The 12,080-nt window shown below is 37.8% G+C and overlaps 1 protein-coding gene across 1 annotated transcript; it reads right to left on the bottom strand.

The window, feature by feature from the left end:
- Positions 1-4,147: 4,147 nt before the first annotated feature.
- On the bottom strand, positions 4,148-6,847 carry LOC131437313 (protein KRI1 homolog). The gene is made up of 4 exons (XM_058606581.1): positions 6,631-6,847; positions 5,093-6,564; positions 4,863-5,035; positions 4,148-4,796 (listed from the first exon to the last, which is right to left on the bottom strand). The coding sequence occupies exons 1-4, from the start codon at positions 6,752-6,754 to the stop codon at positions 4,196-4,198; spliced, it is 2,370 nt and encodes a 789-aa protein (XP_058462564.1). The 5' UTR covers positions 6,755-6,847; the 3' UTR covers positions 4,148-4,195.
- Positions 6,848-12,080: the final 5,233 nt, after the last annotated feature.

The raw sequence follows: 12,080 nt of genomic DNA on the forward strand, positions 1-12,080 counted from the left end.
TATAAAAACTCATTTTAATCCACCTAGTGGTGTCGTTTGCCATTTAAATAGTCTCAATGAAACATTTGTGAGAACTCATCCTCGTCCATTAGTATTCTGAGCTTATCAAACAGCCTTATACAGGGTGAATTTTGAAGAGGTATAGGGTCTGATTTTGAAAAATAAGCTCAAAAAGTTGAGAAAATTACTGAAATCTTTATTAGAATCGATTGAACAATCAACATAATTTAATGTTTGAAGATGATTTCATGCAAATGTTTCGCGGCTACACTTTAGATAGCTCATGCGTAAGGTCCAATTTTGGCACACTCTCTCCAACATATCGGCGTCGGGTATTCCACGAATAAATGCTTCGATATTGCCTTCCAGTGCGTCAATCATTGCTGGTTTATCATTGTAGACATGAACCTTAACATGGCCCCATACGAAATAATCCAAAGGCGTTAAATCGCACGTTCTAGACAACCAATTGACGGACCCAAAACGTGAGATAAACTGTTCACCGAAGCAGGTTTCGCGTGTCGTGTGGGATGTGGTACCGTCTTGTTGAAAGAACATGTCAGGCATGTTCAATTCTTTCATTTTTGCCAAAAAATATCATCGTCAATCGTCACACGGATTCGCTCGCCGTCCACAGTAACGTTTCACTCTTGCAATGCTTCTGGCTGGTCTTCACTCCAGATGCGGCAATTTTGCTTGTTGAAGTACCCATTTAACTAGAAATGAGCTTCGTCGCTGAACCCTATTTTTCGATAAAAAAAAAGTGAATTTTCCTAACTTTGCCAGCGCCCATTCATGAAATGTTAGACATTGTAAGTCGGTTCTTGATTAAATTATAGACCAAACTGGACGAGTTTAACAATGACACAAGACACTATTCATGCGTAATCAGTCAAAAATAGTGTTGCCAAAAAGATACCAATGAAAAACTCACCCTTTAGTAGCTTTCAAACGAGTCTAAGTTTTTCAAAATCGATTTTTTTATCTCCGAGAAATTTTGTTGCCTTGAAAAACACTGCACACATAAAATTTAATTTTGACCTCGGCGAAAAAAGATGTCGAAAAGGAACGCAAAGCGATAATTTACTGAAATTTCGGCTGAGATAGCTTTTTCCAAAATTCTCAGTTTAGTATATTCGATGTCTCGGCAATTCAAATGTTATACTGATTTTCGATTTCGGAAAATATGGAAGTGCATTCTACGGTATAAGTGTTCAACAGTATTTTCTTCATGTGATATATTGTTTCTTATTTTCTATTTCCGAGCCTATTAGTTCAACAATGTTGGCTGTTTAAAACGAAAAATCTATGATAACGAGTTTTCACTGGAATGTTTATTTCATATTTGAAATTTTATTTTAATTAATTTCTTAAAATCTCGGCATTAATTCACATGCATGAACACCGATAATTTCGGTAATTTGTTTCCATAAGCGACGTAGATCTTGGTAATTTTTAGTCTTCTCAAAACCGAAAATCTTGGTAAATTATCTATTAAATGAAAACTAGCAAGAATTTCAGTTGTGTAATGTTAAAATCTTTCAATGGTTTGCCTATTCAGGTAAAAAATCTAAGTGTGTAGGATTTGTTTGTAACGTCATATATAACATTGCATCTCTGGAAACGGAAATGTTATTACAGAATTACCCTTTCAAATTTGATTGACATTGTTAGCCTTCAAACATACATCAAATAAACATAGATTTCCGACTGTACGGTGACACTAACAGCACCTCTAGTGAGAAACGGGTGTACTTTTTTCCATTAGCTACTGTGGTTTTGTTAAATGCGCAGGCAACTTTATTCATGCATTTTAGGAGCATTTACGCACCCATTCTCCACCAGACGGTGCTTTTGCTGTCACGGGTTTCTCAACTACATTAGTATTGCACTGGGAAATCTATGTTTATTTAATTTATGCTTCAAATAAACCTACACACTTAAATTTTATTGCTGCATCTCTGCAAAAACAATCCGAAATTTGCTCAGCCGAGTGCTCGGTAATCGCTTTGGCAAAATGTATAATTACTAAGTTTCTGGGCATTTCTAAATTTGTTAACTGTTAATTATTGCCGAGCTTGTCAGCAGCAATTTTGGTGTTAGCTCGCAAATGCGATCAGGATTGAATCATGAATGGCCGAGTCATCAATAATTTAATACACAAAGGATTTTTCGTCAGTATTGAATGAAATAAATATCACAAAAGTTTAAGTTGGGGTTTTAAGCTTAAGTTTAATTTACATAATACAATGACGGCCAAAGACCATTATTTTGAGTGCTTCTCAACGCCTATACCTGTAAATAAGCAGATATTTGTGAGTTTTCCATCTGCAAACTCCACGAACAATGGCGACGTGGTGCTTTGCGAAACCGACAAGAGACATTAGATTACAAGTGTCTTACCGAGTTTCAGTGAAAGCTAAACACACTATTCGAAATCTCGGCAAACGGATTTGCTGATCTCGTTATATATGTTGTTTGCTGACAAACTTGTTTGTTAAAATCGGTTCAGCCATTTCAGAGAAAATAGAGCATTGTCGAGCTGAATCGAAAGGTGGGAACACCATGGGTCTCAGAGGCTCCGTTCGAAAGTCGATTTTTCCAGAAATTCTAATACCTCTCTATCGAAAAAGGTAAAAAACTGATTCCAAGCATTCTTGACATGAAGATCAGGTAACAGAATACAGGGTCCGGCACTCGAAGTGTAACCAATTAAAAAGGCCATAAATTCAGTTTGGAAAATTACTTTTACTAAATTCAAAGTACAAAATGTGTAAAAATAATACAAAATTCAGAATCAATTCACTTTTGCTCGATATGACCACCTTTTGCCTTGACTTGATGACTTGAGAGAGCGAAGGAGTTGCTTCGTTTGGCCGAAAGCGGTCAATTTCCGAACATTGTATTTTCTGACGAGAAAATTTTTCCAATTGAGCAATTCGTAAACTCTCAAAACGATAGGGTTTACTTGACCGACCGTTCATACGAGAATTTGAGTCATCGATTGGCCACCAGGAGGCAGCACCCGCAACAGATAATGGTTTGAGCCACTGTAACCGCAGATGGGCGCTCTCCAATCGTTTTCATCGAGCCTGGCGTCAAGGTAAATGCGACATATTATCGGGAAAGTATTCTGGAGGTTGCTTTGAAGCCGTGGGCAGACAAACATTTCGGTGGCAGACCATGGACATTTCAGCAGGACTCGGCACCGTCTCACAAAGCTCGAGTGAACCAAGAATGGCTGAAAAACAACGTTCCGAACTTCATCACGTCCACACAATGGCTCTCGAATTCACCAGATGCGAATCCAATGGATTATTCTCTTTGGGCCATTTTGGAGAGCAAAGTCCGAACTAAAAGATACACCAGTCTCGAGGCGCTGAAAAAAGTTATTGTCCGCGAGTGGGCCAAAATACCTGCAAGTCACATTCGGCCAAACGAAGCAACTCCTTCGCTCTCTCAAGTCATCAAGTCAAGGCAAAAGGTGGTCATATCGAGCAAAAGTGAATTGTTTCTGAATTTTGTATTATTTTTACACATTTTGTACTTTGAATTAAGTAAAAGTAATTTTCCAAACTGAATTTATGGCCTTTTTAATTGGTTACACTTCGAGTGCCGGACCCTGTACTTGTTCGATGTTAGAGACTGCCACTTTCTTAAGGAAAAGGACATCTAAAAAGAAAACATTGCAATGATTTTACTTTGACCTAAAATCTATAAGATAAACCGGTTCTGTTTAAGGATCTTGAGTCGTGCCAAAGAAAAGACAAATATAGCAGGAATTTAAACAATGCTGTCAAACTGACAATTATGTTTCTCAAAACTTTACTGTATATGAAATTCCACTGGGAAGCTACCAAGGCTCTTTGATTTTCTTACTGTATTTCAACTTCTGATGACCTGATGAGATCTACAGCCTCATCCGCAACTCAGAAAATGTAGCCTTCATTCAACGAGAACTTGTCAGCAGGGAAGTCTGTTGAAACAGGATGGTCAAATTTCACAAAAGAAATGTGATGCGATGTGTAGTTCCTCGATGTAAATCAAAACAACATACAAAAGCATAAAATTTGAGTAATACAACTACAATGCTGCTAAAACTCGTTGCTTGCATTTAAAAAATGTAATAAATTCCATGAAAATGCAATTTACAATTAGCATAAACTTTATTCAACAATAGAAATCATTCCATCTTTCAATTTTTCTTTTTGAAATTTCCGTTTTGATTCTTCCATCGTTTAGGCTTTCCATTGCGTTTCTCCGCACCATTCTGATGTTTCGGCATTTCTCCTTCATGTTTTTGTTGATTGCCATACTTAAGCTTATTATGGAATTTCTTAGGATTGATTCCAAACGCTCGTAGCCGGCTTTCACTTACATTTGATGAAGTTGTAGAAATTTTCTGTTTCTTAAACTTATCCCCGACCTTGTCGCCGTTCTGCTGTTTCCGTTTCCTACTATCTGCTTTCCATTTTCCGCTGTGACCAACGTCTCGATTAACATCCGTTGAATTACTTGCGCCATCGGCATCCATTTTGTATGTATGTTCAGGTTTCTTTTTGGATTTCTTGCCGGAGGGATTTTGTTGCGCTCCACAATCCGTGGCAGATTCTTTTGTATCATTTTTTGATTCGGCATTTGAAACATCAGCAACCGAATCCTTCTTTTTCTTCTTTCTTTTCGTTTTGTGATCAGCAAGTTCTACCACCGTTTCAGTGGGTGCTTTTTCGTCATCCTCTAGTTTAGTTACTTTATTAGATTTTTTCTGTTTAATTTCATCGTCTTCCATCGAATCGCTAGAATATAACAAGGAAAGCATCACAAATCGCTCTACGAAAACTTAACGAAGCATTCAACATTACCTATCCTCGTGTTTCACGTACAGACTTGGCAGAATCTTTCTCTTTAATTCCTCATTCTGGGCCTTCTTTTTGTAAACATTTGCCTCATTCAGTTCGGCATATTTTGGCCTTATTTGAACCGTTTTCTTCACACTGGCCCAACGATTCAGCTCACGAGTGTTTGCCATTAGAATCTACAAATGGAGACAAATGTACAGCAAATACAGACCACGAACAACAATCGATCCTACCTCTTCCACCGACAGTCCAAAATCATTCGGCACTGTTTCCACGTATCTAAAACGACATGGCAAATCCCCGATAATGTCCTCATAATCCAGTTTGTAATACTCATCGATATACTCTCCGTAGGTTTTCTCATCTTCCGGATCAAATACGGGCTTATCCTTTCTCAAGACTTCAACAAATTTTGATTTTCTTTTGTTTTTCTTCTTTTTACTACCGGTCGCTTCCAGTGGTTCGTTTTGGAACTGTTTCTTCTTTTTCTGATTCTCATCGTAATCGGCATCCATAATGAAATCATCATCCTCGCAGTGTTGCCCATCATCCGGCTCATTATTATCAATCTGTTCCCGGTCATAGTTCTCAATTCCTAGCTCTTCGTCTAGATCCGGAAACTCCGGTTTTTGATCGCCTTCATCGACATCATAATAACCATCGTCAAACATTTTACGCATTCGCCGGTCATGCTCATCTGGGTCAAAATCTGATTCCAACTCCTCCTCGCCGATGGTCATGTTTTCCGTCGCAGCAATTTCCTTCAATTTTTGAATTTTATCTTTAATTTCTTGCAGCTTCATTTGTTTTATCTCCTCCAGTTCCCGTCTCTTCTGTTCTTTTTCTTGCTGCTTCCGAAGTTTCAACGCTTGACGTTGTTCTTTCCGTTTATTTTTCTCAATTCGAACAGATTCTTCGACATTCCGAGGATATCTTTTGATAAACTCGGCATCTGGTTCTTCGAACCGGAAATTATATTGCCTCTCATATTCTTCCTGTTTTTCCAACTCTTCTTCGTCTTCCGACGTACCAACAATGTCTTCGTATGTCGGAACATCTCCGGAACTATCGACGAATCGCTTATTCAAAATGTAGTCTCTCAAAAACAGATCCTCTTTCGATAGAGCATTGCTGGTCCAAAACTCCTTCAACGGCTTGAGCTTTTTAATATCGTCTGTCGGAGCATCTTTCGTCTTGTTATCGGCTAACCATTTCAAATAGTCTGCCTGTTCTTTATCGGTATCATCTTTACTTTTGATGCGTTTCGTCAGAAGTCCTCCTTTCGGTTTCTCGCTTTCGTCGTCCGCTTCGTCATCGTCGGTATCGATCTGGTTAAGCACTTTCCTAATTTCGTCCTTCAGTTGCTCCTGTTGTTTAACCAGCGAAGGTGATTCTGCTCGTTCCTCCCGACGACGTCCGTCTTCTTCATCCTCATAAATACCACCTTTCTCCAAAATAACTTTCCGTTCATAATCCTTCACCGTCATTGGTTTCTCCTTTTTCTTCCGTTTTTCCAACGCAACTTCTTCGATGGGTTTAACATGTTCAAAAAAATTTGGCTTCTCCTCGTACTTGGCCGGGTCACGTCGCTTCAGATAGGCTAAGGTTTGAAAGAACTCCTTATCGAATTCCGGATCGACGACTTCTTCATCCGTCGTTTCATCTTCGGTAGATGATGATTCTGCCTCCGATTCAAGGTTTTTCACTGCTCGTTGCAAATAAATTCCAAGATGAATTGAGACACAATGGATTACGAAAACACAATACTTACATTGCCCAAGAATTTCTTTCTTCCGAAATTCATCATAATGTTTGGCATAACCTTTGTTCGTCTTGAATTCAATAGCTTCATCGCATTCCTGGTCGGATTCGTTGAAAAGAGGAATTTTACCCATTACCTTAAAGTATTCCTCACAGATAGCGAATAAAATTTAATGATAACTTATACGAGAGCACATTGCAATATTATCGAACCGCAAGTAAATAAAACCAGATTTTAAAACGTCACAATCATGAGCTTAATAACAAATTGTGCGGTATGTATTCCCGGGAATTGCATTGAAAACTGTAACATGAATTTATCGACCAAAGCTCATTCAGCTACCAAAAAGCTTTCCCGTAGGATCGAACTGCCACCTTAACAGCGACCAACTAAAACCCGGTGGATTTTGTCAACATGGGTCGGTCCGATTTTTCTTGTTATAAAATCTGACTGACATTAATTTTGCATCTAGAACAAGAACACGACTGAATATGCCCCAAGCAGCTCGTTTTTAGATAACTATCCACACTTGAAAGTTTGCGCGACGTAACAGCACGAACTTGTAAGCTACACGCAGAGAAAAAAAAAATGAAAAAACAACTAAATTTAGGTTTCATGCATCGATTTTTATTTTATTGAAATAGTGACAAAATAAAATCTGATTTGACATTGCAAATATTACTGCTTGAAACTACAAAACATGATAATTATTTTTTCTCAGTGAATTACTTTGTTTTAATCAATATTTTGATAAAAATAACAAATATTTTACTTGTGCGTTTCTGTCAATTGCTAGACAAACAATTTCACAGTAAATTAAATTCGAAAATTTGTTTTTAAATGAACAAACTATAGATCAAGTTAATAAAAGCTTTAAACTTACAAACATTTTAGTGGTAATAAATGAACTTGAATTTAGTTATATCAACTAACGGTTTTTTTGTTATAACTCAAATTAATTTTTATTTGCTATAATTCAAACTTATTTACATGGTAATTTTTTATAAAACTAGTATTTCAACTTCAATCAAAGCATGGTATTTAAACTAGAATCCAATGATTTGGTGCTTCATCAATCCTACCAAGATCCCTGCATCAAATATCATTTGGTAAAGAAAGTGTATTATTTAATATTATGCCATTTCAAAAATATGTTTAATTTTCAATACATACGCTTGCATTGTTGAAACTCCCTTAGGAAATAGAAAAACTTATACCTATACACGCACAAACTTTATGCTCTAATTTATTCGCCCGGGAAAAAATTGCTCTAAAATATAAAATAAAACTAATACGGTTCATTTAAACAGTAATCTTAGTTGTATCCACCCCGGTGGTGCGATTGTCATCTGCATACAATTGGCTTGAAGCCGAAATTTTTGGTTCTTTTGGTTCTAGTTCGCTGTCAAATGCTGTGTTTAAGCAGTGTTCACATCTTTCTCAAATTACTTGTTTTGCAGAGAATACTAGACAAGAGTTATATTTATATTGGGTTTGAAGAAATTATTTTTGACACCAGTGTGGTTTGATTGTATGGTATGAACGTAGCTTAAAATATTGTTGACAACAACGCCACCAAAACAAAATGCGTCGGTTTCAGGAACCAGCTTCCATAGCAGAGGGGTGGTTGTATCAAAACACAAATGAGACCATAGATGAATTGAACCAATTTTTTTCTCGATATAAGACTATAGTAGGATTGAATCAACATAGACATTGCCGATAACATCAACTCAACTTTGGTTGACATTTAATAAATAGTTAGTTTATGTCAACAATAACATCAACTTGAACAAATATTTATTTCATTCCATTAGACAAAAATTTTTATTCAAATTAAACATTGTTTATTTTGAAAAGAAAAATAAGTTCAAAACAATCATATTCTAGTTAGAAATCATCAAAAATCAAATATAAAAATCTATTTACAGTTTTGTTATTTTAAACATGCTCTATTTCTCTGCGTGTTCTTCTAGAATACATTGATCAGCATCGAGAAAATTCACGTACAACTTGTGCTGTACTTTTTTTTTTTTTTTTTTTTTTGCTTTCGGTGTTTTTGGCATAAGGCCGTGTAGGCCCATCTCGCCGTTTGGTCGTATATGTTTGGTTGTTGTTTTTTTATGCTTGGTGGTCTTAAACAGATAGTTTTATATCTTTTAGGAATTTTGTAATTTCTTTTAGTTCGTGTTCCTTGTTGTCCTTCAATATAGTTGTAAGAGATTTTTGTTCGTACAAAGTACGGTATTTTATCCTTATGTTATTCCATTTTGTACATTTGTAGAGCAAGTGTTCTAGGTTTTCTTCTTGCTGGCATGTATCGCAGTTTGCGTTTGCCTCCCATCCCCATTTGTGCTTTCTGTCCTTGGTCATACAATGGTTCGATCTTATTCGGTTGAGTGAAATAATTTGGTCTGTTGAAAGGCTAAGAGTGTTATGCCAGATCTTCTTGCCAGGTGTATTCATAAACTCAAAGTGTTTGATTCCTGTGGTTTTTGACATTTCTTGATATTTACGGTTCCAGCTTTCCCAGTTTTCCTTTTTTGCTAAGGCTAAAGTGTCGTTTAATGCTAGTGATTCGTATGTTGTTTGTTGTCCCTCCGCGGCGCTTTTAGCGAGCTGGTCCGCTGTCTCATTGCCCAGAATACCGACATGGCTTGGCAGCCATTGTATTTTAACGGATTGTTTTTTTTCTGCCAATTGTTGTAACGTTCTGTAGATCTCTAGTACGATGTAGTTCTTGTTTGATTTTAGGCCGTTCTTTATGATTTCGCATCCGCTTTTTGAATCTGTCAGTATTACGCAGCTCTCGTGTTTTGCCTGAAGACATAATTTTAGAGCTTCTCTGATCGCCATCAATTCTGCGTTTGTGATACTGACGTTAGTATTGGTTTTGTGTGTAATTACTTCCTTCGTGTTTACGTCAATCGCTGCTAAAGCTGTACCGTAGTTGCTTTTTGAGGCATCGGTGTAAATTTTCATGTGATTGCTGTATTTATGTGCCAACATCTCTACAACTGCGCTCTTATATACCCCGGCGTTTGTGTTAGCTTTAGTGTTACGTAGTCCGGGGATGCCTGTTTCGACGCTAACGTTAATCTTCCGTAGGGTACTTAGTTCTATTGTGCTTGACTTTGCAGTGTTTAGTTGGTGCATGATGTCTTGGTTCGCGACGGCCAGTTCGGTCATAAACGTGCCGTTTGCTGCCTCTTTGTCTATCGCATCAAAAATGAATTTTTTGACTGGATTATCACTTGCTTTGGTTTTAATTATTTCCTTTAACCCCAGCCATCTTGCTCTGTATTCCATTGGCATTTGGCCACTGTCTGCCAACATAATGTTTATGGGAGTACTTCTTAGGTATCTCATGCAGATTCTTATGCAGGCATTGTACGTTGTTTCTAGTTTCTTTAGATTTGCCTTAGCTGCTGTGCTGTATATAATTGATCCATATTCTAGTTTTGACCTTATGATGGCGTTTCCAATTTTTAATAGCGTGCTAGGATTTGCTGGACTGTTTCTTCCCGCCATCATTTTGAGTAAGTTTAGGTTGCTTGCTGCTTTAGTCGAAATGTCCTCCAGGTGCTTTCTGTGCGTTAGAGCTCTATCCAGTGTGTATCCTAGGGATTTGTGAGTGTTTTGAAGCTTGATTGTATTGCCCTGGAGTCGTATGATTATTTTATCGTCTGGTATTCGGCTAAAGTTGATTGCTACACATTTCTCCGGGTTTATTGACAATCCTAGATCCTGAAAACCTTTGGACAGTTTGTTTAGATACCTATTTGCTTTCCCGATTATGTCGTATCCTTCTCCGGTTACTAGTATGGAAAAGTCGTCCGCGAATTGTGTTAGAATTATTCCGTCGTCTATAATTTCGTGTAAGCACGCTGTGTATAAGTTGAATAGAAGCGGCGACAGTGGACATCCTTGTGGTAGTCCGGTGTTGGTCTTGATGGATACATCCGCTTCTGGTGTAAAAATTTTTATGCAGCGTTCCTTGAGGTATTCGTATATCCAATTTATAACGCTTGTCGGTATTTTTATGTTTTTCAGGATCTCTAGCAGTTTTTGGCAGTCTACTGCGTCAAATGCCTTGCTGATGTCCAAAAATATGGCCAGGCATTTCTTGTTGTTTCGTTTGGCGTCTTTGATAGAGTTCACCATATAATTTACGCAACTGATCGCCGAATGTTCTTTGCGAAATCCGAATGACAATTTCGGTAGAAGTCTTTGTTCCTCTGCGTACTGATACAGCCTGTTTTTCATCATCGAGTTTATTAGCTTTACAAACACGTTCATAAGAACTATTCCTCTTTTCGAGTCCGCATTATTTTGGTTTTTGTTTGGTTTTTGAATAAGTACAAGTTTGCACTCTCTCCATTTGTATGGGATCCGTTTCGAACTCCAGACTGTGTTGAGCTGTTTGCAGATCTCGAATTGTATATCTATTCTCAGGTTTTTTAGTATATGGTACGAAATGTTGTCGATTCCTGGTGCCGAGCATGCTTTTTTGGTCGATAGCACCTTTGTGAACTCCTCGAAGCTGAATAGTTTTTCCATTTCCACATTTTCCATTGGCTGGTCTGTACCGTTTCGCCAATTGAGGTCTTTTATGTAATTTGTGTAATTGCTTTCCACGAACTTTTCTGCCAATTTTTTGGAGGGTGCGTGTTCTGCTCCTTTTTTCGTTCCGGTCAGTGACGCGTTCAGACCTTTTGCTATATTCCACAATTGTTGGACCGGTGTCGTCTCATCAATGAGTTTTTTGATTTCTGTGTTGTGTTTCCTTTTGCTTCTTCTCACAAGTCTCTTGAATATTGCTCGCGCTTTCTGAAGGTCTATTTGCGTTGTTGTCGAACGGTGTTTGTTGTACTCTTTTAGTTTTTTCCTTTTTTCGTTGTAGGCTTCTTGAATCTCGTCGTTCCACCATCGTTTGAGATAGTTCGCTTTTTTGTTGTTTATAAAATACGCGGCTTCTTCAATTTTTTCCTCAAATATTGCTTGCATCTCTTCTGGGTTATATATATATATTGTGGTTGGATTGAGTTTAGCCCGTTAATTGCTTTCTGACTGTTGATTTTCTTTATTTTTCCTGGTACTACAGGTGTTTGGGTACGTATTTCTGTGACTATCGCTAAGTGACTGCTCCCGAATTCTTGCTCTTGCACTTCCCATTTCGCTTTTGCGGCTATTCCCTTTGTAGCTAGGGTGAGGTCTATTGCTGTAGGCACGCTGTTGATTCGAGGTATTGTTGTCGCGCTTTGGTCGTTGAGTAGCACTAGTTTGGATTTCTCTAACTCTGCCGCTACCGTCTTTCCTTTGTCACAGTGTGGCGCTCCTGGTTCCCATAGTGGGTGTCTAGCGTTGAAGTCGCCTGTTAGTATTAATTCACCCGTGCAGTTCTCGATGAACTGGAACATCTCTTGGATTTTTTCAATTTCTCTACCGCAGAGGTTTCT

Source organism: Malaya genurostris, chromosome 3 (assembly GCF_030247185.1).
Source record: "Malaya genurostris strain Urasoe2022 chromosome 3, Malgen_1.1, whole genome shotgun sequence".
Lineage (NCBI taxonomy): Eukaryota > Metazoa > Arthropoda > Insecta > Diptera > Culicidae > Malaya > Malaya genurostris.